At 55.4% G+C, this 26,734-nt stretch overlaps 2 protein-coding genes across 5 annotated transcripts; both read left to right on the top strand.

Annotated features, from left to right (window-relative positions):
- Window positions 1-567: 567 nt before the first annotated feature.
- Window positions 568-2,626, top strand: LOC120387116 (C-C motif chemokine 3-like). The gene is made up of 3 exons (XM_039507330.1): window positions 568-732; window positions 1,051-1,165; window positions 2,321-2,626. Exons 1-3 carry the CDS (start codon window positions 660-662, stop codon window positions 2,406-2,408), a joined length of 276 nt encoding a protein of 91 aa, XP_039363264.1. The 5' UTR covers window positions 568-659; the 3' UTR covers window positions 2,409-2,626.
- Window positions 2,627-4,604: 1,978 nt separating this feature from the next.
- On the top strand, window positions 4,605-26,164 carry LOC120387118 (G2/M phase-specific E3 ubiquitin-protein ligase-like). Of its 4 annotated transcripts, XR_005590037.1 has the most exons (13): window positions 4,605-4,678; window positions 5,789-5,931; window positions 6,537-6,580; window positions 7,575-7,666; window positions 10,097-10,198; window positions 11,650-11,774; window positions 13,544-13,709; window positions 14,516-14,622; window positions 18,778-18,891; window positions 19,307-19,428; window positions 21,048-21,237; window positions 22,687-22,754; window positions 25,927-25,985. XR_005590037.1 is itself a non-coding variant. In XM_039507333.1 (12 exons), exons 2-11 carry the CDS (start codon window positions 5,858-5,860, stop codon window positions 22,732-22,734), a joined length of 1,062 nt encoding a protein of 353 aa, XP_039363267.1. In that variant the 5' UTR covers window positions 4,605-4,678; window positions 5,789-5,857; the 3' UTR covers window positions 22,735-22,754; window positions 25,927-26,062. The 4 variants fall into 4 exon arrangements, 3 of the variants coding, with proteins under 3 accessions (XP_039363267.1, XP_039363266.1, XP_039363268.1); XM_039507333.1 differs by lacking the exon at window positions 19,307-19,428 and having other exon boundaries at window positions 25,927-26,062; XM_039507332.1 differs by lacking the exons at window positions 19,307-19,428; window positions 21,048-21,237 and having other exon boundaries at window positions 25,927-26,164.
- The last annotated feature ends 570 nt before the right edge of the window (window positions 26,165-26,734 follow it).

The raw sequence follows: 26,734 nt of genomic DNA, 5'->3' as shown, positions 1-26,734 counted from the left end.
CAGTGATCAGTTGTTCTCCAGGTCCGCTGGAGGTAGGACAAGAAGCAGTGGGCGTAATTGGCAGCAAGGGAGAATTTTTTTCTAGCTATAAGGGTAGTTAAGCTCTGGAACAGGTTTGCAAGGGAGGTTGTGGAATCCCCATCAGTGGAGAAGAAAAAGACGCCCCCTGCCCCAATGAGCTTCACACAGACAGTAGGTTCCTGTCCCCAGAAGCTTAAGGTAATGACCTTGAATCACCAGTGACCTGGGCTGGATTTGAATTAGGGACTCAAGACTTCAGATTTCATTATGAGTCTTGTGTCACACCTAGTCCCCCACAAAGGCAGGTGTGTTAGTTCAAAGACAAACCTGCCACCGTTACCACAATGGACTCAAGTCCTCGCTTCCTTTGTCCTTTTTTCCAGGACTTTTGATGACCTAAACACCGAAACGGAATTGGAGAGTCACTCTAGATTTCAACTTCCTCTTTGATTTCTCAACTCAGCAAAATTTGGGTGTGTGTGTCATCATTTACTTGGTCTGATGTATGCGTTTCCCTAAAACACCACTATATAAAGCTGGCACAAAGGCCTGTGGTTCAGCATCAGACAAAGGAGGAGAACTTGAAAGAATTCCAGCTCTTGTTCAGCTGCTGCCGCTCCTCCTCACCCAGCAGAAGCATGAAGGTCTGTGTGGCTGCCTTCGCTGTTCTCCTCATCGCTGCCCTCTGCTCCCAGGCCCATTCTCAGCTTGGTAAGTCCTGTTTCTCTTCTGCATTTCTGCGGCGCTCGGAGCTCTCACTCTCACTGGGGTTCAGACTACGTCAAGGCTGGTTTCAGGCGTAGGAAGGCTTGTAGTGAGGGAGCCCATGAAACAGCCATAAACTTCAGTTGGTCTAGCTGAAGAATGTCAGGGGTCTTCCTTCTCTGAGATGCCCGTGAGCCGTGACAGCGAGGGGTGGAGCTAAGGGTCAGCTAACCCTATTGGGCCTGCAGGAGAAGCCTTCAGATACTCAGACACCATCAGCGATGGGTTAGAGAATCATCATGCACGTCTCCTCTTTCCTTCCAGATGGCGTCAACACCCCAACTTCCTGCTGCTTCAGCTATGTTTCCAAGCCAATCCCACGGAGCCTTGTGGTGAAGTACCAGCACACCAGCAGCAAGTGCTCCTTGCCGGCTGTAATGTGAGTATGATTTTTGGGCAGATGTTCTATGTCCATGCAGAGAAACAACCCTATAGGATGAACGGATGTGGGAGGGAATCTGCAGGGCTCTTGTAATACAAATGTCAGGCATTTTTAACCCCTGGGTAAAAGACAATTATTCAAAAGTTCTCCACATTCCCCTGTGGCCTCTAGAGGCCTTCAAAATACCTACAATAGGTAGCTACAGAGAACAAGGACAGATTGATGTTTTGCAAACCCACAGAGAAGGTTCATGCTTGAGCCCTTGCTCTGGGTTCTTGCATCAGAGACTGACACAGCTTTCAGTTCCCGGTGTAACTCAGTAGCAGGGGGCTGGGAAAGCATTCGCATGCAGCTCTCTTTGAGCGGGCAGCAAGAAAGCCGGGGTATCTTGAGCATTCCAGTAGGGGCAGACGAGGCCAGAGCCACAGCTGGGGTAAATGGGCAAAGCTACACCTGCTGCGGATCTAACCTGCAAACACACCACTAGCGAGAGTAACAAAGGGTTGGCAGGGGACAGACTGAGGAATAAGAAGGGTTGCAGCAGTGATCCCCCAGGGTCACTCAGGTTAGGGATACACACTATTTTAGATGATCACTGATACTCCTTGCATGGGCATGGAGGAAGAAGTGATAGGCATGGAACCAGGGTAGTGGCTCAGTGGGACCAGAATTTAGGAGGATGTCCCTTATGTCAAGGGCTGGACTTTGCACCAGGGAAAGGTCACCTGCTGGGGTGAGGCCCAGGTGGTAACGTCAAAGCTGGAGATGCTGACGTTGGGATTTTATCCCCATGATCTCCAAGGTCAGAGGCAGCTTAAATCCCTCTGTCTGGGGGATGGTGCTACAGCTGAGTGACAAGCACTCGCTGTAACGTTATTGACCTGCTGCATTCTGGCTGGCTGAGACAATAGGCCTGACATGTGTGGCAGCCAGTCACAGATCAGCTTCTCCGCAGTAGGGTTCAGCAAAGGTTTCACCTTTAGAAAAGCAGAGTCCTCATTGGCTGATTATTCTTTAAAAATGCTCAGTGTTGTTGGCCAACACAGAATCCATCTGGTCTCCACGACCTACTCTGCCGTAGCTTGTGTCCCAGGGGATCCACTTTCCTTCTTCTCCCTGTGAAGATTCTGAACTGAGTTTTTATCTCTGCAGCTTTACCACTAAAAAAGGCCGGGAAGTCTGCTCCGATCCCAATGCACGATGGGTCCAGGAGTACATCAAGCATGTGAAACAAAACTGACAAGACCCTGACGGCAACAGCTGCTGGCAACCGTCCCGAAAGCCCTTCGAGGTCGCGGGAGGCAATTGCTCCTCCCACAAAGAATTTATTTTAATATATTATTTGTAATGTTTATTTTTGAACTAGAACAACAATTTATTATATTTAAATTATTTGTGTTTAAGTTAAATCAATGTCCATTTTTTCTGATTGAACAAAATAAAAAAAGGCAATTGAAATATTTGGCTGTGCCTGGTAATGAGGATTTAGGATTCACAATCATAAAATTTGAGGTGTTAACCAATATCTCTGGGCCTACACACCTTTGAATGCTCTGGGCTATCTCTCTGAAGCTTTTGCAGGAGTGATCCCTGATCTGGGGGGATGAGGGTCTCAGTAGCGTACCTCTGGTGATATCAATTCCCAATTAAAATAATCCACCCCAACCCTTTACAGCTGGAAGTTAAAGGGATAAGGTTGAAAAACCAAGTTATATTTATAAAACAAGGGTGAAATTTGCCTGCAGTGGAGCAGTGTGGGGCCAGGGCTCGGAGTCACGAGTGAACAGCTCTTGTCAAAGACGGGGGAGGGAGTATGGCCTGGTGGTTAGAACATTGGCTCTGAACCTTTCCAATACTAGGCCCCCTCCCTGACTTAGCAACTTTGAATGGAGAGAGTGGTTGTGACCCCCTGATTCCTGTTCATGACACCCCCTCCCAAGACTCAGGACCCCCAGTTGAGAACCAACAGGTGGGAGGAGCCACAGGCCTGCAACCCAGGTTGGGTGGCTCCTAGGCAGCTGCTGTGTCCATACTGCCACCTCTGGCAAATGGGAGAACTGCAACCTATGAGTCCTACTGGCTCACGCCCCACAGCAGGGCCGGCTTTAGGCCGAGTCCCCCGATGCCCTGGAATCAGGCCCTGCGCCTTAGGCACCTTTTTAATCTTTTTTTTTTACTCACCCGGTGGCGGGGGCTCCGCTCTGGGGGTCTTCGATGGAATTTCGGTGGTGGGGAGTCTGCTCCAGGTCTTCCGCGGCACCCAAGGACCCCCCGCTGCCGAAGTGCCGCCGAAGCCCCGGACCCCCGCCGGGTATTCCAATCGGCCCCCGCAGTTCATAAAGCCGGCCCTGCCCCACGGGATGTCCCACCCACAGAGGCCCTGAGTGGCAGTGCCCACGGTGTTCCCTGATTGGCCCAGGCATGCTATTTAAGGCATAGGGAAAACACCTGGAGGCTGCTGTGCACCTAGGGGGATCTCTGGCTTGGTGCTGCACCAGACCCTTCTGGGTGCTCCTGATATCTTGTCTTGTTCCTGGCCCCAGCCCTGCTCCTGGGTCCTGGCCCCAGCCCTCCTTCTGACCCCTGGCCCCAGCCCTCCTTCTGACCCCGGCCTTGCTCCTCCTTCCTGATCCTTGGCCCCTGCTCTGCTCCTGACATCTTGCCCTGCCTTGGCTGACCTCCTTGGCTCGGACCTGGTGCGGGTCATCGGCTCGGACCTGTTCCAGTGGTGTGGACTGCTGCTTCTGGCCTTAACCCTCTGGACTGAGTTTGGCCGCCCGGACTCCTGGGTTCTAGCCCTGGCTCTGAAGGATGGCAGATGGGTGGGTTTTATTGCCAGTCTATCCCTGACTACCTGGGTGACCCTGGCTAGTTTATAACGGTGCATTGCTCTCTACAGGGCTGAATCACAGCTGCCCGACTGTGTGTCTGGGACTGCTAAGAGCTATGGGATATTTTCCTTTGGCACCAGTGGTAGGGGCTGGTGCTTTTGCAGCAGGAGGCTCTGAGTTTTCGCTCCTCTGTGGCTGTGAAGTTCTGCGTGGCCCCAGCATGCAGCATCATGAAACCCACCATGTCGTAGACACAGTGGCCGGATCAGTCACAGAGTAATTCCACTGAAGTTACTGGCGTTATCTTAGGGATGACTTTACCCTGGTATAAATATAATGTCTGTCTATATAGGAGCTACACAGCTGTCCCCATGCTGCACCGCTTGTAACATCCTGGGGACAGGAACCAGACTGCCCTGCTCCGAAAGCACAGGCCCTCACCGCTGGAGTGAACGGCAAAGCTTCACTGCCTGTCATCAGGGCAGTGCTGGGACATGCAGCTGAGTAGCTCTGGTCCCATCCAGCAGGGGGCACTTTGAACCTGGATTCCTGCCTAGGTCACTGGTGACATGTCAATGGGCTGTGTCTTTACCTGGTTGCTATGGAGATTGCAGTCCACAGGAGTTGCACATGGCAACAGACTTAACCCTTGCAAGACCAGGCTCCCAGAGGGAAGCAGGTGAGTGTTCACGGATGTGTAATTCTACACCCCTGTGCCAGGCATTGAACTTGAGACCTCTGAGTCCAAGGGTGGGACCTGAGCTCAAAGACCCGCCGCTGGTGGTCAAGGCTGGAGTAGGCTCAGCAAGCTCTGTATGGGGCCCGACCACCGTGAGATGGCTGGGGTGCTGGAACTAGGGGGGCTGGGGGGGCTGGCTTGAAGCAGATTCCATCATACACAGGGTGTACAGTTTTGCTCAGTGGCTTTCAGCACCCCCGCTATAAAGCCTGCTCCAATGCCCCTGTGAGACGGGGACAGAGCTCCCCGCTGATTGGGTTACACATGCAAAGGGCTGGAGTCCTGCTGAGTGTCCACCGTGGATTTGGATCCAGATCCACTGGACACGGACATAAGTATTTCCCCGGAGGAGACCTAGTGTGAGACTCAGCAAGAGACACCTCCCTTATAGACACCAACGTGTCTCCCTTCCCTGTAAGGATCCAGCTAGCGCCTGCCTGGCGCCTCCAGGAGTCAGAGAACAAAGCGTTCAGAACCCAGCGGGGGCATGGACGGGGGGATGCTGGGTGGAGCGCTCCATGGGGACACCACTGCTAGGACCCTGCGGTAGCTCCACTGCTGGGGAAGGCAGATTTGCTGAGCCCCGGGATGCACGCAGTGGGTGGTGCATCCCCACTGTGTGGTGTGGGCCCTGGGAGCTTGGGCTCTTGCTGGGTATAACCCCAAATGAGTCTCGGCAGGTGCTGGCCCTCCAGCCCTGGACATCATAGTCTCATGGAGTCCCCTGTAGTCATTGGTGGGTCATACTCTGTTTTCACTGATTCGAGATTCCTGGGGCCTGCAGCGTTTGGCTCCTGTCAGCTGTGTCTTAGAAGTATTATTCTGGCAGCTGCATGGTCTTTGAGCTCCTTCGCTTTGTTTCATTAGCTGTTAGAAGCCAATTGGTTTCTATTGCATAAGATTTGTTCCTTATCTGCCCAGGGACCGAAGGGTTGGGTCTTTCTGTTAATAAAGGGAAAAGGCAGATTTGTTTTGCCGGCCCTGGATTGGGCTGTGATGTTTTTAAAATTTATTTAGAGCAATCGTAACTAAATGTTGCATTTTCCCTAGGTAAGACGGGGGTCTGGGCCCCTGCCTCTGCCCTTCCCCCCAGTGAATGCAAAGCCCTGGAATAATGAAATGACATGCCACAGCCAGACAGCACTGGGCAGCTACCAGGAGTGGGGGGAGAGCAGACCACAGACCAGTCTGAAGTGAGTATGTGATACCCTATACTTTCATAAGGTCACAGCCCCTTTCAGAGCCACCTAGCTGAGGTATTTATCTGTCCCCCTCTCACCACGCTGTCTGAGCACCTCACACACCTTCATTTAGCCTCACAACCTCGCACGGCAGGGCAGTGCTAAAATCCCCGTTATGCAGACAGGGAACCAACGCTCAGAAAGACCAAGTGACTTGGCCAAGGTCACATAAGAAGTCTGTGGCAAAGCAGTGACTTGAACCTGTCTCCTGAGACCCAAGTGAGGGGCCTAACCTTCTCCCTAAGGGGAAGGGTGTGGGGAGAATATGTAGGGAGCAGATGACAGAACAAGGAGCAATGGTCTCAAGTTGCAGTGAGGAAGATCTAGGTTGGAGATTAGGAAACACTATTTCACTAGGAGGGTGGTGAAGCACTGGAATGGGTTCCCTAGGGAGGTGGTGGAATCTCCTTCCTTAGAGGTTTTTAAGGTCAGGCTTGACAAAGCCCTGGCTGGGATGATTTAGTTGGGGTTGGTCCTGCTTTGAGCTAGATACCTCCTGAGGTCCCTTCCAACCCTGAGATTCTATGATTCTATGAAACCTTCTTTGTTTTTTTCAGTGCTCCTGAAATGAACTGCCGGGCCCTCAAGCTAAAGGAGGAGGGTGAGAATAAACTACCTTGTGGTGGGCTGTAGCAGGGGCAATGCGAGCGCATCCCTCAGCAGCGGCACTCGCTGTTCCAATGCCGTTAGCTGTAAGCGGTGCTGGGGGGCCAGAGGAAGGGGTCCATGCACGGGGTCGGCCTGCCCCTCTGGGAGGGAACTGCTGTTGTAACAGAGCCCATGCAGGGGGAAGGGAAGGGCGCACTCCATGGGGTGACAGTGAGCAAAGGGAAGGGGCAGAGGGAGCGGAGGGTGAAGCAAGGGGAAGGCACATTAGAGTGCAGAGTAGCAGCTGCAGAGGCCAGAGACACTGATTTACGGAGCGCCAAAACAAGCCAGATTATTCCCCCTGTGACAGGTGGGGACCTATATCTGGTATGTGGGGGTGTAGGGGGAGCTCCAGAGCCAGTGGGGGTGGCCAGGAGGCTCTGGGTTGGCTGTGAGGAGGGGACCCAGATCTGGTGTGGATGGGTATTGGGGGGATCTAGGGGGCTCTGGGTTGGCTGTGAGGAGGGGACCCAGATCTGGTGTGGATGGGTATTGGGGGGATCTAGGGGGCTCTGGGTTGGCTGTGAGGAGGGGACCCAGATCTGGTGTGGATGGGTATTGGGGGGATCTAGGGGGCTCTGGGTTGGCTGTGAGCAGTAGCACTGATAAGTAACAATCCCACACGGGAACGTGTATCTCGCCCTGTACACAGCACACCCTGGGTAGTGGTGAGCTTACCTGGCCACATTCCTATCAACACATCCCGCTGCTCTTTCCACGCTGCTGTTTGACTCCATCTGACAGCCCCACTGAGACCCTGCTTCCCAGCCAGCCGGGGAGTGGGCAGGCCTCCCCTCGGCAACCCGTCAGTGTGATTCCTGCGCTGGCCGGCGGGAGTCGCTGCTGGTCCCTGGCAGCTGCTCCCCACCCCGGGATGGCTGTGCCGGGACTGCTGTGCTCAGGAGCAGCCTGTCTGAGTCAGCGCGTTTCCTTTCCCTCCCCTGCAGAGTGCGGGCTCTGCCGCCGGGCTGACTCCAACCCCGACACCTATGGGCAGAAATGCCAGCGGGGTAAGCTGTGTGTGCACGAGAACTGCCTGGTGAGTAGCTCTCCCTTTCCCCGGGGGCTGATGGTTCTCCCGAGGGGCCAGGCTGATCCGCCTGCATCTCAATGACCCTCTCGACGAGACTCCCACCACTCATCTCGCAGGGTCCCTGGGTGGAGTCCTGGCCCCACTGACGTCCATGGCAAACCTCCCCCAGAGCCAAGACTTCACCTGCTATTATTATACTGCACCTCCTTGGGCCACCGCTCAACACTCCCGCTTGGGTGCGTTCAACCCTGTCCTGGATCCCGCAGCACAGAGAGATGGTTGCTCCTCTCCACGGGACCCTTGTGATCATCTCTAGGCTGCCCTCCCGTGTGCCAGAAAATGTCCCGGAGTTAATCCCTTTTTGAACTAGAGCAGATCTTGTAGAAACATGTCCAGTCTTGGTTTTCAAATCCCCAGGGATGGAGAGTCCATCCCAGAGCCTGGGAAGTTGCTCCAATGGCTAATCACCCTCACTTAAAATTTTGCGTCTTTTTTTCCAGTCTGAATTTGTTTAGCTTCAACTTCCAGCCATTGGATGGGCTCAGGCCTTTCTCTGCTAGACTGAAGAGCCCAGTATCTTAAGTCCCCCGTCGGTATCATTCAGCCAAGCTCTGTTCATCTTACCTCACTAATGCAGCCAGCCAGTCCATTGGCTGCTTTTCTCTGCATCACCCCCAGGCAGAGAGTTTTTCTCTCTCTGCCTGAAGCTGGGCTGCCCTGACCTGGGGTTGTGTTCCAGCTGTGATCTCGCTGAGGCTGTACGGAGAGGAACGACCATCTCTTCGTGCTGTGACCCCAGACCTTTGTATAATGCTGGCTGGCTTCTCCTGCCCTGAGCTCTTGCTCCTCACGGACGTTCCTAGACCTTCGCTGTCCTCATGAGCAGCGTTGCTCAGACGTGTCGATCACACGAGTTTCTAGGTGCAGCAGGTGCCGTCCTTGGAAACATGCATTACAGACCCGTCAGTGACCGCCAACCCAAAGGGTAACTGCCCCAGTTTAAAGGACCCTATTTCGCACCAGGCCGCCTGGCCTCCTAGAATTTCTGCCCAGCTTGTTCTGCTGCCCATTGCTATTATACCCCTTTGTCGCCAGTTGCCTGTTTTCATGCCCAAGCCGATTCAAGTGGATTTTTGAATGGCGAGGCACCGAGTCAAAGGATTTGTCGAATGCAAACCGGGACGGCAATCCCTTCTCGTCACTGCCTCGCTAATTACACTGAACGTCACTATTTAACCCCTTCCTTTCCAGGGCAGCGTTTTTACTCAGATCTGTTTTCTAGGGTGACCAGGGAAAATTTTCAAAAATGCCTGAGTGCTTTAGCATCATAGACTCCTAGACTTTAAGGTCAGAAGGGACCATTAGGATCATCTAGTCTGACCTCCTGCCCAACGCAGGCCACAGCACCTCACCCATCCACTTCTGTAACAAACCCCTGACCTACACTGAAAGGCACCCAAAGCCGCTTATTACTCGTGGTTGCACTTACCAACTTCCTCACATTTGCCCTCTTGCATAACTGGGGATTTAAATTAGGTTTACCACAGAGAAACTGTCAGGGTTGCTCCGGCTTTCCGAAGGTCAGGGTCATGGGCGGCTTGTACATGGTAGATGGCAGGGCTGCTGCTAGCAGGTCAGGCTTCTGCATCAGCTATAGACTGAGGCCAGAGCTTCCTTCTCAGAGAGGGACACCAGCTGTGTTCGCCGGAGGACCCTTTAATGCGCAGGCAGGTTAGCCCTGGATAAGGTATGTCCCACACAGCGCCACCTAGCTGCTGACCAGTCTCACACAGGTTCGCATTCCAGTACAACCAGCACCGTCTTCGCCTTCCTCCGCACTTCGGACTGTGCCAGCTCCAGACTTCTCAATCCCGGGACTCTGAAGTGAGCCCTGATGGGCAGAGACTCTAGAATGAGGGACAATGAGGGGCAACACCCCTCGAAATGAAGGACGTCGCATTTTCAGTTGAATGCACTGTTTTATTCAAAATATATAATGAGATCCCGAGAGCCTGGATCTTATAATGAACTTAAACAGCATCAGATTGTTAAGTGTCCTGGTTCACCTGGGAGAAACCCCCTCAGCACAGCTCCCTTTCCTCCCTGTTCTCCCATCCAGCTGAGCTTGTTGGTGCTGAGCTGCAGTTGTGCTTTTGACGGGTGCAGAAGTAAACCTTAGGCCCCTTGCAAATCCCAGGCTTACTAGCCATTAAGCAGCTCCGCTCATTTAGAGTCGTTAATTAGAGCGCGGGGGGGGGGATTTATTCTGACCAAAAAAAATTCATCAGAAAATGCTGCTATGTTGAAATGGAAACTTTTTGTGGCGGCTTCTTGTGGTTTGGGGTGAAAATTTGGCTACGGAGGGTTCTCAGGTGCGGGATGGAATTTCTGGGGAAGAGCGAGAGGTTACAGGGTGCCACCGCTCCTGTGTTCCAGTACCACGCCAGCGGGCTGGTCCAGAGGGGGAAGGACGAGGAGGGATTTTACGGGTTCCTGTATCCGGACATCAGGCAGGAACTGAAGCGGGCAGTTCAGAAGGTGAGGCTGAGCCGTGCTGTATTATTATTATCTGGCGTGTTTATTACAGTAGCGCCTAGCGGGGCCCTGCTGTCTGGGTGCTGTACGGACCCAGGGGAGTGGCCGGTCCCCAGGAGTGCACCGACTAACCAGACGGGACACGCCCAGGGTGGGGGGCGGCGTATCACACACCAGCAGAGAGAACAATGTGATATTGTCGTGGGGGCTGGAGTGAGTTGGGAGGGGATTCGCTACACAGGGAAGGGAGAGGGGTGGGGGTCTGAGCAGGGGAAGAGGAGGAGGCTCTGAGTAGGGTTGCCAGGGTTACGACCAGAACACCCAGTTGAAAAGGGACGCTGGCGGTGGTGCTGACTGGGCCGTTTAATGTCCAGGGTTGGCAGGCTCCCGACCTGGCTCCACGTGGCTCCTGGAAGCAGTTGGCATGTCCCTGCAGCCCCTAGGCATAGGGGCGGCTGGGGGGGTCTGTGTGCTTCCCCTGCCCCGAGTGCTGGCTCCGCTGCTCCCATTGGCTGGGAACCACGGCCAATGGGAGCTGCGGGGGCAGCGCCTACGGATGGGGGCAGTGCACAGAGCTGCCTGGCCACACCTCCACCTAGGAGCCAAGGGACATGTCGCCGCTTCTGGGAGCCACCTGACGTGAGCGCCGCCTGGAGCCCTCACCCCCTCCCACGCCCCAAGCCCCTGCCTCAGCCCAGTGAAATGAGTGAGTGCCAGAGGCAGGGGAGATGGAGTGAGCAGGGGCAGGGCCTCGGAGAAGGGGCGGGGCAGGGGGCGGGGCAAGCGTGTTTGGTTTTGTGTGATTAGAAAGTTGGAACCCTAGTTGCGAGGGGCAGGTGTGCAGAGAGACTGAGGTAGGCCGTGGGCCCCTGGCTCCCAGCCCTCCTGCCAGCACAGATGTTAGCCGAGCGAACGTTGTCTGACAACACGTTTGTTGGCTGAGAAATGCTGAGTTGACAAAAGCACCATGTTTGGTGGGAACGTCTCCATGTCACCCACTTATTGGACGGGCAATTATCAAAACGTTTCACTTAGACTCTCCTGGTTTGACTTTTGTTAATGGCTAAGCTGGGCTGGGGTGGTCCCTTCCAGTCCTGTATTTCTGTGACCCTACAATACAATCTAAGAGTGGCAAGGAAATCTTTTTGGAAGATTGAGTTTTGTGAATGATTCTGAGATTTCGACTCCCCCTCCCAATCTGGGACAAAAAGCCGTTTAGAAATCTCAGCATTCCCGGTGGGAGGGGGAGCCTGTTTCCCCCCAGCTCTGTGTGACATTCCCACCCCGAGACTCTTTGTGATCTCCACGGATCCCCTAGCATGGCAGGGACCACGATCCCCCAGGGGTGGCTGTAGGACATGAAGCCGGTCAGAGGATTCCCTTAGCCTCCGAAGGGCTGTGGCAGGGACCTTGGGAGCTGCGGCCTGTTCTGCTCACCGTCCCATTGTTTCCAGACCTGCTGTGTGTGTGGCCGCAAAGGGGCGTCCATCGCCTGCCAGGGCAGGAAGTGCACCAAGAACTTCCACTTCCCCTGCGGCTCCGAGAGAGGCTGCATCTATCAGTTCTTTGGGGAGTTTAGGTAAGTGTGGCTGCAAAGTCTCTGATCGGAAGCCTACTTAGTACCTCTCGGCTCTGCCAGCATTTGCAGGGAACACAACACACTGGTCAAAGACACCCCTGGGAGAGCGGGTGCTTGTGAAAATGCAGGTGACAGCACGACTGTGGGGCACTGCGGCCCTTCCAGACCTTCCCTGGCACTGGAGGGCAGAGCCCCATAGCTGGCATTACAGGGGCAAACCAAGGGATGGCTCCAGTACTGAGAGATTCCGATATCAGGAGCAGCCTTCAAAGGCCTGGCACGGATTCCGAGTGTAGGGGTTGGAAAATCTTTGGGGTTTTCCCCCTCTTTTCCAAAAGAATACAATTGCAGCCAAACTCCCTGGGTGTGTGGATTCTTGGCTCCTGTCCCTGCCCCTGCACCAGAGGCACAAGGAGATTAAGAGCTCTAAAATGCTGCAACCGCTCCCAGTTGCCAGGTGTCCGGTTTTCGAGCAGAACACCCGGTCGTAAAGGGACCCTGGCAGCTCCGATCAGCACCACTGACTGGGCCGCTAAAAGTCCGGTTGGTGGCGCAGGCAGGCTCCCTACCGGCTCTGCGCGACTCCGGGGAAGCTGCTGGCATCTCCCTCTGGCTCCTAGGCAGAGGGATGATCACTGGTTCTGTGTGTGCTGCTCCCACCCCCAGCACCAGATCAGCTGCTCCCATTGGCCAGGAACCGCGGCCAATGGGAGCTGAGGGGGCGGTGCCTGCAGGCACGGGCAGTGCAGAGAGCCACGGGGTTGCCCCTCTGCTTAGGAGCTGGAGGGAGATGCCAGCAGTTTCCCGGGAGCCACCTGAGATAAGCGCTGCCTGGAACCTGCACCCTGCACCCCCTCCTGCACCTCAACCCCCTTCCCCAGCCCGGATCCCGCTCCTGCACCTTGAGCCCCTTATCTCCGGCCCCACCCAAGAGCCCCTACCTGTACCTGCAGCTGGAGTCCTCACCGTCACTCACTGCCACACCCCAACCTCCTGCCCACCCTGGTGAGAAGGAACGAGTGAGCAAGGGTGGGATAGAGTGAGGGACGGAGGGAGGGGCAGGGGTGAAAGTAACTTAAATGACTTAACAGTTCTCAGAGCAGCCGGGGTCCTGGGCAAGGCGGGGGGGCTCTTGTCCCCCAAAAGGGGCGGGGCCTCAGGCGAAAGGGGCAGGGCCTCAGGTGGAAGGGAGTGGGTGGGGCTAAGTCCCCCAGCCGGCCCTTCAGCACTGCCTGGCCCGCACTGCCCAGGGCTTCAGTGGTGATTTAAAGGGCCCGGCGCGCCGGCCGCAGGCGTGGCAGTGGCAGCAGTGGCTGGGAGCCCCAGGCCCTTTAAATCGCTGCCGGAGCCCCAGGGCTCCCGCATGCTGCTGCCGCTACCGTGCCTGCAGCTGGAGCCCTGGGCTCTTTGAATCACTGCCGGGAGCCCAGGGCCCTTTTAAATCACCAGGTCCTGGGGCAGCTTCCCCTTTTCCCCCCATCAGCGGCCCTGCCGACACAGTCAACACTTTCTTGCCAGTACAGTGTACCAGACTGTGCCGGCTTCCTTTAACCTCTAGGGAGGGGGATGGAGTGAGTGGGGGCGTGGCCTCAGAAAAGGGGCGGGGCAGGGGAGGGGCAGGGGTGTTCGGTTATCTGCAAATAGAAAATTGGCCACCCTACTCCCAGAGCAGTGGAGCTGCCACTGCAGCCCGTGGCCTCTGCAGCCCCAGGCATGATCTAGTGGCTGTAGCGCCTAACGGCTCTGTCCTCGTGCTGTCCCTATCCCAGATCTTTCTGCTGGAAGCACCGGCCAGTGCAGCGAGTGAGACGGCGGCAGCAGCAGGCGGAAACCATCTGCGTCGTCTGCTTGGAGTCCATGCCAGGCAAACCCTCCTACAGCGCCATGGTGTGCCCGGCTTGCAAGCACGCCTGGTTCCACCGAGACTGCATCCAGGTGCGAATCCCTTTCCCGCGCTGCTTCCTGGGGGTGGGCCGGAAACCCCACGGCCACGAAACCCTTTGAGCCAAACCATGCGCAGGCAGTAGCTGTTAGATGTTCCCTGACTGATATTAATGTTTGGGGACAGTCCCTGGGGGCGCAGCCTGAGGTATCTGCCTGGCTGCTGCAGGGACAGACACGGCAGGGGAGGGCTCAGCGAGTATTTATGGAGCAGTTCTAGGATCACAAGCCCCATTCAGGGTCCCTGGGCCCCCACAGAGTCCAGCAGTGGGGGAGGCTAGAACCCCTATCTGGAGAAACACTTTGGCAAAGGTGGGGTGAAAGCCACCTAGGACCCAGAGTGACCCCTTGCTTCTGGCAGCAGCTTACTATCACTCCCATATCCACCCTGAGCAGCAGCTCCTCTCCCCTGCGCTGCGTGGTGCCTAAACTGTGTGAATCAGGCCCCACTGCTCTGCAGGCTATGGGCTGTCAGGCCAGTATGGGGGGGCAGAGCCAGGTTCCCTACTTGGAAGGTAACTTCCAGAACCATTTTCTACCCTTCTGGCAGCCCATTTGCTACCCTAGAGCACAACTCGTGGGGCTGGGAACTTGCACCACCACCTCCTGCTCCGGGGGGTTTTCGCATTCCCGGTCTCGTTTCGTTCACGAGCAGCACTTGCCGACACGAGCTAGTTGTGTGTTGCTTTTGCTCTTTGCTCGTCAATGGCTCATTCACAGCCCTGCCTCCTCAAGCTGGGATTACTCCTTTCCCCGGCCAGAATGTGATCTCTGCTCCCCGGTTTGTGTCTATCCCACAGGGACACGCTCTCCGCGCTGCCTTGTACCATTTCCGATGCCCCAGGTGCCGGGACATGGGGACATTCCAAAGAGAGATGTTTCGAATGGGCATCAAAATCCCTGACAGGTTGGTTCCCTTTGTACCTTCACAAAGAGTGAATTACAGAATCATAGAATATCAGGGTTGGAAGGGACCTCAGGAGGTATCTAGTCCCACCCCCTGCTCAAAGCAGGACCAACCCCAACTAAATCATCCCAGCCAGGGCTTTGTCAAGCCTGACCTTAAAAACCTCTAAGGATGGAGATTCCACCACTTCCCTAGGGAACCCATTCCATAAGAACATAAGAACATAAGAAAGGCCGTACCGGGTCAGACCAAAGGTCCATCTAGCCCAGTATCTGTCCACCGACAGTGGCCAATGCCAGGTGCCCCAGAGGGAGTGAATCTAACAGGCAATGATCAAGTGATCTCTCTCCTGCCATCCATCTCCATCCTCTGACGAACAGAGGCTAGGGACACCATTCTTACCCATTCTGGCTAATAGCCATTTATGGACTTAGCCACCATGAATTTATCCAGTCCCCTTTTAAACATTGTTATAGTCCTAGCCTTCACAACCTCCTCAGGTAAGGAGTTCCACAAGTTGACTGTGCGCTGCGTGAAGAAGAACTTCCTTTTATTTGTTTTAAACCTGCTGCCTATTAATTTCATTTGGTGACCCCTAGTTTTTGTATTATGGGAATAAGTAAATAACTTTTCCTTATCCACTTTCTCAACATCACTCATGATTTTATATACCTCTATCATGTCCCCTCTTAGTCTTCTCTTTTCCAAACTGAAGAGTCCTAGCCTCTTTAATCTTTCCTCATATGGGACCCTCTCTAAACCCCTAATCATTTTAGTTGCCCTTTTCTGAACCTTTTCTAGTGCTAGAATATCTTTTTTGAGGTGAGGAGACCACATCTGTACACAGTATTTGAGATGTGGGCGTACCATGGATTTATATAAGGGCAATAATATATTCTCAGTCTTATTCTCTATCCCATTTTTAATGATTCCTAACATCCTGTTTGCTTTTTTGACCGCCTCTGCACACTGTGTGGACATCTTCAGAGAACTATCCACAATGACGCCAAGATCTTTTTCCTGACTCATTGTAGCTAAATTAGCCCCCATCCAGTGCTTCACCACCCTCCTAGTGAAATAGTGTTTCCTAATATCCAACCTAGACCTCCCACACTGCAACTTGAGACCATTGCTCCTTGTTCTGTCATCTGCCACCACTGAGAACAGCCGAGCTCCATCCTCTTTGGAACCCCCCTTCAGGTAGTTGAAGGCTGCTATCAAATCCCCCCTCACTCTTCTCTTCTGCAGACTAAATAAGCCCAGTTCCCTCAGCCTCTCCTCGTAAGTCATGTGCCCCAGCCCCCTAATCATTTTCGTTGCCCTCCACTGAACTCTCTCCAATTTGTCCACATCCTTTCTGTAGTGGGGGGTCCAATACTTCAGGTTTGGCCTCACCAGTGCCAAATAGAGGGGAAGAATCACTTCCGTCAATCTGCTGGCAATGCCCCTACTTATACAGCCCAAAATGCCGTTAGCCTTGGCAACAAGGACACACTGTCAACTCATATCCAGCTTCTCATCCACTGTAACCCCCAGGTCCTTTTCTGCAGAACTGCTGCCCAGCCATTCGGTCCCTAGTCTGTAGCAGTGCATGGGATTCTTCCGTCCTAAGTGCAGGACTCTGCACTTGTCCTTGTTGAACCTCATCAGATCTCTTTTGGCCCAATCCTCTAATTTGTCTAGGTTACACTGGACCTTGTCCCTACCCTCCAGTGTATCTACCTCTCCCCCCAGCTTAGTGCTCGTTGTTCACTAGCTCAGCCACAAGATATGGGCTTGAAGCAGGACTCACCATGTGATCTGCTCTGCCCTGAGGTGCAGGAGCTCAGGCTGGATGATCACAGCCATCCTCAATTGCTTAGAAAATGTGCTGTGAAATGCGAAAAAAAGCCAGGGGCTTGTGGTGAGGGCTCCAGGCCCCACTCCAGCTCCCAGCTCTGGGCTCCTCTTAGTAACACAGAACAGGCCTTTAAAAGGCTGCACCAGCCTCAGCTCTGTAAATTGCCCCACACTGGGAGAGAACCCGAGCTCCTAGACTGCAGAGACAGGGACACAACAGCCCCCTCCCCTGGTCTGAAAGCGACGAGGGGAAAGGGTGCAGCTGTTCCAGGGCTTGGAAAGGGGCTAAGGCTGCCATGGGCCGGCGGGTGAGGCCCTGTCTGGCATTTCCAAAACTTGGCTTCCACTCCCGGCTTCACTACTAGCCGAGCCCAGACAAGTCACCGCAGAATGGGGCGAACGGCACTGCCATCTGTTGGGAAGCACGCTGAGTCTGTGGCTGGGGAGCTGACGGGCAGTGTTATATTTCCACCTCTATTTTGGTAGCACATCCGATGACCTTGGAAACTCCAGGATGGTTCTCAGAGTCATTTTGTCTGGCTGAACCCGCAGCGTGAGGTTTGCCGTGGCAAGAGGGGGATTCACACCGACCCGAGGGAATGTGCCCCAGAAGAGCCTGGGGTCACTGTGCCTCAGTATATTGTTACTATGTGGATGATTCATTAGGTGTGAACAGGGGTCCCTGTGACACTTCCAATGGTGGCAGAAGAGCACAAGTCCCAACACCAGGGCAGGCTGTAACCAACCAGGGCACAAACCCCTAAGTGGTTGCGAGTGCCAACTCCTCAGGAACAGAGTCCCAGACGGTCCCCCGGGTACTCCAGTCTGCTTTGCCTCCCGGTGTGTGATAGAGGGCCCCTCACACCAAGGATCCCAGCAATGTTCAGTTCCTCTGAGTCCCAAAGAACCAGCCACTTACCCCAGGTCAGTTGCACCTTAGATCTCACAGCAAAGCCAAGACTTGCAAGCAATAATAAACTATACAGAGATGTAGTAAATAGGAAAAGGAAATGAGAGAGCCGCTTGCAAGATTAAAACAAGTGACTGTAGACACGCTGATGAGTTACAGTGTTAGGTTTTAAAAGGTAACACAGGCTTCTAGAATGAGCAAGCTCTATTTGTCCTTGACGGCAAGCCCAGGCCAAGCAGCTGGGATCTCTTGCTAATGCTTAGAAGCCCCTTGCCCCACCCCAGAGTCCCAGCAACATAGAGATCCTACTTCCTTTGGTTTGGGGTTTTATCCCCCTCCTGCCATGTGCTCTGAGGTGCCAGCTCAGCTGATAGGAGTCCACCTCCATGGCTCATCTTCATGGGGAGGAGAGCAGAACAAAGAAGAGTCTTCAATCCTAGAATCATAGAAGATCAGGGCTGGAAGAGACCTCAGGAGGTCACCTAGTCCCACCCCCTGCTCAAAGCAGGACCAACCCCAACTAAATCATCCCAGCCAGGGCTTTGTCAAGCCGGGCCTTAAAAACCTCTGAGGAGATCCTTAGAGTCCTTTTGTTGAGGGTTTCTCAACCCAGCTGTGGGGTGTTGTAAGATCCACCCAGAGCCCATCTGGGATGGATGGGTCTCTTCTTTTGGGAGATGTGTCACAATTTCTGTAGAAGAGCAGTTCTCCACACTACTTAGTGTCCCTCTCCTGTCTAGCGATTCAGACACTCGCAGAGGCTCACACGGCACCCGCTCAAATGTTACACTGCAGTGTGGAACGCAGATCTCACAAGTCAGATTAATGCAGGCAGCAACGCACAAGCATGTGAAAGACTCCGAACACTAACAACTTTCTTATCGTTCTAACTAGATAAGTTCTTGGACGACAGGTTCATCAATGGCTATTAGCCAGGCTGGGCAGGGATGGTGTCCCCGGCCTCTGTTGCCAGAAGCTGGGAATGGGCGACAGGGGATGGATCACTTGGTGATTCCCTGTTCTGTTCATTCCCTCTGGGGCACCTGGCATTGGCCACTATCGGAAGACAGGATACTGGGTAGATGGACCTTTGGTCTGACCCAGTATGGCCGTTCTTATACCTATTTTATCAACTTTAACCCACAAGTGAGCCAGACAGATTCCAGCTCTGTAACTGTCAGTGCCCAGCTGGGACACGGGGACCTGGCATGAGCTGGCACCTGGCCTGCCAGCATCACAGCCCCAGTCCTGGACTGGGAGTCCATTACGCTAGGTGCTGTACAAACACAGATGAAAGACATGGTCCTTGCCCCAGGGAGCTTGCAGCCTGGTACCCAGCATTTGAAGTGCCAGCACCCTGTGGATGCCTGCTAGAGTAATACTAATTCCCCCCATTGCTCCCTCAGGGACGCCGCCTGGGAGGAAGACGGCGCGTTCAGCGACCAGTATCACAGACACAGCCGCTGTGATGCTGGCTGCTGCCTGTACGTGGGCGGCAGAGAGCAATCCGCAGACGACGGGTAGGCAGTTAACCTCCCAGGGCTTTGCCCCGGGCGCATGGTCCATGCTGTGCCGGGGAGGGGGTGGGGTTGGATTCAGTCTAGGTCCCGCCCCTTGCTGGCCATTGGCAGCTCAGCCGTAGCCCAGCAGGCGTTGCACGGCAATGGCCGGCTATTGGCGGATGGGGTGTGCCGGCCCGCTGGCGTGAAGGGAGGCGGGTGCCTTTGTTCTGGTCTTTGCCATCTCATTGCAGGGAGGAGCCGGGGCTGCAGCCCAGATCCTCAGATGTATTTAGGCTCCTAACAGCCACTGAAACCCAAGGGAGTTAGGAGCCTGGGGAACCACAGAGGATCTGGGCCACCATCCCACCTTCGCTCCGGCCGTTCCCGGCCCTCCGGCTGAGAGGTGCCGACACCGACCTCTTTGCTTTCCCAGCCCGTGGCAGCTGCTGCTGTGCAGCTCGTGTGGCTCCCAGGGGACCCACCGCCGCTGCTCCTCGCTGGGGGCCACCAGGGGCCCGTGGGAGTGTGAGGACTGCGCGGAGCCCGCAGGGGCGGGTAAGGTGCCTCTGGAACGGAAGGAAGTGCTGGGCCCTGGGTTTGTCTGGCGGGAGCTCAGGGCTGACGACTGTGGCCGTTTCCCTCGCTGGGCATCGGGGAGGAGAAGGCGCCGTGCTGGGAGGGCCTGGCCCAAGGCCCATTGCAGTCGAGGGGAGTCCGTCACTGGCCTTGGGATCGGGGCCGGCGAGATTCCCGGCTGGACGCTGGCTCCTAAGGGCTAAATCCTGGGCCGGCCCTGAGCCGCCTCCCCCGTGGGGGGCTCTGTAACCCTTGGGAGCGTGGGACAGGCCCCAGGCCCACCAACAGGGGGTGGTAAAGGGGGAATTGCCCAAGGGCCTGGGGGCCCCCTGGGCATGGGGGCCAGTGAACCCCGGGTTTGGGGAGGCCGCCCTCGGCCCAGACCCCCCTTCTGCCTGAGGCCCCGCCTTAACCGCCAGAGCCCCCCACCCGGCGTGGCAGCCAGCCCCCCATACACACCCCCAGGCCGCCTGAGTGCCGCCAGTCCCGGAACGCCGGGAGGGAGGGTGAGTGAGAGACGCGCCCCACCCCCCTCCCCGGAGCACAGGCCGGCCCCCATTAGCCCCCAGCTTGGGGGGAAGAGCCCCCAGCAGCGCAGCCCAGGAAGCAGGAAGGAGCCTGAGTGTGGGCAGGGCCACGCAAGGCTGTTTGGGGAGGTCCATCCTCCCCCTGCCGTTGAGACCCACCGCCCATGGCCCTGGGCCCTTTGAAATGGCGTGGGGGGGCCGCAGGGCTCCCAGGCGTGCACTGGGCGGTGCCGGCTGCGGCGAAGGCAGCCGGGCGGCACGGGGACACCCTGGCCGAGCCGGAAGAACACGCCCAGCAGCGCAGCCGGCAGCACTGCCCAAAACCTCAGCCGTCCCTTTCTAGGGGCCCATTGGCTGTTCTGTCGATTGCTGTCGGCCAGCCTGGAGGTGGCGTGTGCTCAGACCTGGGCACACACGTGCCCGGCCGCCCGCCTGAGGGGTCCAGTTAGAAACGTGGCCATGGGGAGTGGGCAGTGCTGGGCCGGATCACCCCGCTCCCCGAGGGGAGACAGCCCAGCACCACACCCATGAGGAACAGCTCCTGCCCTGCTCTGTCGGGGCGGGGTTAGCACCTCCATGGGACAGTCCCCGCAGGTCATGGGCTCCTGTGGGACACGGGGGGCACCTGCCTTGGGCTCTGTGCCCCCACTGCCACAGAAGCCTGTCTTCAGTGCCCCTTTACAGGGGTTTGTGGGAAGATAGCGCTGCACGGGGGAGGGGCAAACCCCATGCACAGAGGTGCCTGCCCCTGTGGAGAAGTGGGGGGTATGAGTGACCCCATGTTGGCCAGAAAGTGCCACCCAGGTCCCCAATCCACGGCTCTGCTCCCCTGGAGAGACTGACTGGCAGAGCAGCAGACTCTGAGAGCCCCATCGCTGCCTCTCCGCAGCATTGCCACCACTGGCCAGCCATCGGGCGTTTGCTACGCTGCGGCTCAGCTCAGCTCCTCCAGCACAGGGCCACTAGCTTCCCACTGGCCTCTCCTGCCCTAGTGCCGGGTACTGCTGCCTTTCCTGGGCTCTGCAGGGGGCTGCACGGTGGTGACGGTCACCCATCTGCCTCTGATTCCAGCATCCCGCCAGCTCTCCGCCCCGGGGAGACCAGCAACCAGCCAGGCTGCGTGTGGAACCAGGGGCAGCTCCGGTGCGTCTGCCAGAGGCAGGAGGCCAGGACCCACCACACTCACCCCGAGAGCCAGACTTTCCCGTCCCCGGAAGTGAAGACCCTTCGCTGCCCCGGTCCCTGGCTCTGCTACCTACAGGTCTGTGAGCCCGTCATTCTCTGGTGGTTTATTGCAATGCAACCTCCATCCCCCACCAGCGCTCACCTCTCCCACCTCTGCCGTCCGGGCTCTCCCTGGCACCCGCCGGCTCACCTGCTTTGGCAGAAGGCGGCTGTACAGCTGCCAAGGCGTGGATGTCCCTCGAGAGACAGGGCAGCTCCTGAGAGCGCGCCCTGCATTCCCTGCTGGCCGGAGCTCACTGTCTCAGGCGGGATCTCAGTTCTCTGCCCATGGCTCCAGCTCTCCTTCCGCTCTCTCTCCTCCCTGGGGCTACCCAGCACTCCCAGCTTGGCCCCCGCTGCTGCTGTGGTGTCCTGCCGTTTATCCCCTGCGCTGTGTCACTGGGGGAGGTGAAAGAGATGGGCCCCGACGCTGGACAATACACATCCCTATAGAACCCTGTGAACTCGCTCGGGGTGGTTAATGTTGCCACTGGTGTCTGAGCGGGAGAGCAAGTCACAATGTGGCACTTCCCCGTGGTTCAGAGGTTCCCTCGATGCCACGCCCTGCTGTGGCACCCCTTAGTGCAGGGACGAGAGCCCTGGGCACGACTGGCTCAGGCACCCAGCCAAGACTTTCCAAAGTGCCCAGCGATTTTGGGTCCCTCGATTTTTGGGCCCCAACTCAATACAGTTTAAAGAGGCCCGATTTTCAGAGGGTGAGAATAAGCACTGAAAATAAGGCCTCTTGCATGTGTCTGAAGATGGGCCCTCAAAATCACTCGTCACTGTAGGAAATCTTGACCGCCTCAGTTGCGGGCACAGCCTGCCTCACCTAGCCCCCAGCACTGTTCTTTGCTCACGGTCCCATCATTCCTGAGGCCTCCACGCATTATTTCTGCCATTCTCTTACTCGAAATCAAAGCTAGATTTTCCAGGAGGGACTTTAAGGATCTCTCATTACTGTATTTGAAGAGTGGCAGCTCATTTGCTTCTATCTTGGGCCTTGCCTACACAGGAAAATTAATCTGGATCCAGTAAAGGTGTGAATTAAAACTGGATTAATTAAACTGGATTAATCCCCTTTTTTCACACTGTCATTTGGAATAAAATTGGCCTTAATTCAAGTTTAGTTCAATTCACATCCTGATCCAGTAAATCTCCCCCTGCAGACAAGCTCTAGGACTTCACTTCCCCTCTGGCTTTTCACAGCCACGTGCCATTGGGTTGAAAAAGTCAGTAGCTAATCTCTAAACATGCTGGGATGCCCCGGCCAGACATGCTGATTCGTATGTAATCCAGACCAGCTTCCCCGCGGTTCCTCTCACTGGCCTTTTGCCAGCGGTTGGTTAAGGTGACCCAGTCCCAGTGGCGGTTTTCAAGGGTTCGGGACGTCCTTTTCAAATCTTTGGGGCTGAAGAGCGGCCCGGCGGCGTTAGCTTCCCGTGGGTTGCTACTGGACTAACGGATGGGCTGTTCTGTGTTACAGAAATGTCCCCACGAGCTCTCACAGCGTGAGCGACGCCAGCAGGAGTGAGAACGGCGTCGCCTGCTCAGGTGATCCCCTCGGTGTGCCGCAGACCCCCCCGGGAGCACCAGTGGAGCAGTGTGCTAGAAAGGGGACTGATTTATGGCTGCTAATTAGGGACTGGATCGGGGTCCGCCCCCGGGGGGGACGGGGAGGCTGCCAGGAACGATGGCTTAGGGCAGCAGATTGTTCGGCTAGAGGCACATGGACCAAGCAGACAGCCCCCAACCAGCGTGGGGAAGGGACCGGGTCCTGGCTGTACCCGCTGGTCTGCAGAGGGGCAGGGTGGGCAGCTGGGTGGTGCAGGGAGCGTGCTGTGTGCCAGGCTGCTTGGGAGGGGTTTGCTTCCAGCATCACAATCATCACAGCCCCAACGCAGCGCAGGGCCCAGATGGCAGGACCCAGCCTGTGGCAATGGAGAAATGAATCTCAGCCTAAGCCTAAGGTGCTTGGGCAACAGGTGCAAGGCACCAATACAGTGGCGCCAGCGCCCTCTAGTGACTGCACGTGTAAATACAGCACGTCTGCGGGCACAGCTGCCTCCCAGGTGCAATGACCTCTGACACCAGTGGTACAAATTCTTTCCGGGCCTGCTGCCTTTGTGGTCCTTACGCAGCAGCCATTAGCTGCGAGGACACGAGCTGTCGGGGGGGGGGGGTTTCCGCTCCCCCGGTCACCAATACGTTTTTGCGAGGAGTGTGGTTAAGTCCCAATGGGTCAGGATTGACGTTCATGTCGAGATCCTGGTTTCTGAACTTCCTTAACTCTGTCTGAGCCAGGGAAAGTTTGCAAACACTTCCCCCCAGCACCAGCACTGGGCCAGCCCCATGGGTCATAGCGGCCATGGGAGCTTGAGGGTAGGTGGGCTGCTGGCTTTTATTAGACACCGTGTTAGCTGTCCCTGCTCAACGTAGGTATCATGGAGAGGGCGCTGAAAACAGTGTCTGTAGCTGCTGTCTGAGAGAGGTGGAGCCCGAGCAGTGCCAGTGTAATGAGATCCCTCTGGACGGGCACCATTGGTAGTGACTTGAGACCTCTGGATCTAAAAGCAGGATCAGGCGCTTCTCATGCCAAAGAACCCAGCTGTGTTAACCCAAGCGCTGGAGGGGACGTAAAGCGTGGCCACTAGAGGGGGACAGAGACACCGTGTCAATGTGGGTTACGGTAGCAATAGTGCAGACAAGGCTGCGGCGGGTCGGGCACCAGCAGGGTTTGCGGCACACAGCCCTGCAGCCAGGCAATGACTGGGGCGGTTCAGCTCAAATTGGCAATGGTTTTTTTAACCCTTTAATGAAGACCCCAGGGCAGCCGTGCAATGACGTAGTGTAAGAACATCGCTGGGACGCAGGATCGTAGCAGGGGCAAAGCTTGGGTGAGAATCCAACTGGAGATGTCACCAGAGGGTCTATTCGTTACAAACCCAGTGTCACAGCACGGGCAGCTCATGATTTTGGTGTTTTTGCTTAAAGCCCCAGCTCCCAGACTCCTGTGCTCCCAGGGGACTCCCGGCTTTCGTTTTTCTTTGAAGCGTGACCCCTCGAGGTTCAAACACCAGAAGGTCGGCGCTCTAGCCTGGGACACAGGAGTCTGGCTTCAGGCCCCGCACTGCCGCAGGCTCCCTGTGTGACCTAACTTCCACTGAGTCTGAGCACCTTTGAGCTTCTGGGCCTTAGTCTCTCTCAGCCTCATCTCCCCAGCTGCCCGGTGGGGATAACAGCCCTGCCTCACGCGGTGCTGACTGGGGGATGCCCAAACACTACGGGGATGGGAGACTGGGGTAACTTTAAGGAAAAAAGCTCAGGGTTTTGAAGCCAGGCTGACTACTGGTCCTGGAATGCCTGGGCTGAGCAATGCTGTGGTTACAGCCCCATCTACTGCTAAGGTTAAAAAACCCTGTCTGGGCACCTCTGCAAACTGTTACCCCTACAGCTAATCTCTGTCCCGCTGCCTGCCGGGACGCAGGAGCGTGCGTACCAACCCCAGGGCACAAACCCCACACTGGCTGTGAGTTCTACACTTAGATTTCACCAACCAAACCAGTGCAAACTCCTCAGGCACTAAAAGAGCCTAACCACGGAGGCACAGCCAGTCCCTGTAGATACTCCGATCTGTCTTGCCACCCAGGGGAGCTACCCCTCTGGTGGATGGTCCCTTACACCAGGGGTCAAGGCAAGATTCAGGTTAGTCCCCGTCCCAAAGGACCAGTCACTTACCCCAGGTCAATGGCACCTTAAATCTCACACCAAAGACAATGTTTGTAGACAATCCTACAATAAACTCTATAGGGATTTATTAACAGGAAAAAGAAACTAGAGCGGTATTGACACGGTTAAAGCAGGTGAACATACACACACAAATGAGTTACAATCTTAAGTTTCAGAAGGTAACATAAGTCTATAATAAACAAGCTCTATGTGTCTTTTAAGACTAAGCAACTGGGGATCTCTTGCTTATGCCTAACAAACCTTGCCCCCCTCCCCCTCCCAGACTCCAAGCAGCACAAAGATAATCAGTGCCTCCTTGTTAGGGGTTTTATCCCCCTCTCTCACGTGCGCTGAGCTGCAAACTCAAGGGATGTGAGGAATCCAATTGCAGGGGGGGGGGGCAGAGCAACTAAGTCTTTTGTCCTTTTTAACGTTCCACAATCGTCCATCTGGTGTCGATGGGCCTGTCCTGCTAAGCAGGACGTGCAGATCCGTACGTCACACTAGTTAATCTCTCTCTCCAGTCGGGTGATTTATACAATTACAGAGGCTTACAATATAACTGCCCAAATACTACTTTGCCAGATAGTATACAGAGATTTACATTAGATTAAAGCTGCAGCAACTCACATGCATTTAATGCAGTCTAAACGCTAAACACATTCTTATAATTCAAATACCTATTTTAACAACACTAATACACAGGGGCGGAAGCCTGTTTCCAGCTCTGTATTTGGCACTGTTCAGCGGAGACAGGGACCTTGGCATGAGCGGGCACCTGCTCTGCCAGCGTCACAGTCTCACGCGGCACCTGTCGAGAGCAGCAGGCTCCCAGGAGAAGCCAGAGCTGGGATGAGAAAACGTGTGCAGGGCCGTAGCAGACATGGCCTGCCCCCCTCAGCCTTGTCTGCAAATGGAATCCCCTGGGGAAGCAGATAACGCTGGGTGAGAACGCTCCCTGGGGGGTTCGCTGCAATCTCTCTCTTTTCTTTCACAGCACCAGTGCTGGGAAGAGCTGTGGACCCCCAGGGTTTCCCTGCTGCTGCTCCTCTCCGTAACATCCCAGCCCTGCCGGAGCAAGGGGTTGCCCCCCAGAACACACAGAATGGATACAAATCACTATTTTGCCGGAAGACCAGCTCCCCAGGGATTTCATGGCTGTTGGGCATTGTAGGTCTGTGCAGTCCATAGCAGCAGAGAAACCCCCACGGAAAATTAGATCGGAGTACAGTTTTGTTCTGAGACGTGTCTGTCAATGCTGCACAGCTCAGTGTCCTGCGTGGATCCGCGGCACGGCTGCGAGGCGTCTAAAACCCTGTTGTACTGCCTGTTACAGAGCCAAGGTGCCCATAGGAGGGGAGCTGGGGTCTTGTGTATCCTTCACCAAATTTGCACTTGAGTGATGACAGTGGGGTGTCCAAGGGGGGTTACTAGGTCATCACCTGATGACAGTGGGGTACCTACAGGTGATGTTAGATTGCAGGCCTGCAGCAATGGGTATGTTACCTCCAGGAATGGTAAAGTTAAACAGGAAACCTCCCATTAAGAAACCCAGGACATTCAGAGCAAAGATTAATCTGTAGAGCTGCTCAGGAAATGGCAACAACGTAGACAAACTTTTTTTTTTTGCTTTCTTTGATGTTTTCAGGGGCTTTTGTTGAAAAACAGGAACTCCCAAACCCCCAAAATGTTGAGCTCTCAGTTGCTGGAAACCCAAAATTTTGGTTTTTGGCAAACCCCCGCCCCCCCAAAATCTTGCACTGGAAAATGTTGGACCAGCGTTGGTAAACTGAAAGGGAGGAAGT

The sequence above is a fragment of the Mauremys reevesii genome, linkage group 20 (assembly GCF_016161935.1).
Source record: "Mauremys reevesii isolate NIE-2019 linkage group 20, ASM1616193v1, whole genome shotgun sequence".
NCBI lineage: Eukaryota > Metazoa > Chordata > Testudines > Geoemydidae > Mauremys > Mauremys reevesii.
Note: the sequence above shows the minus strand (reverse complement) of the source record. Positions and strands in the feature narration are given on the sequence as shown.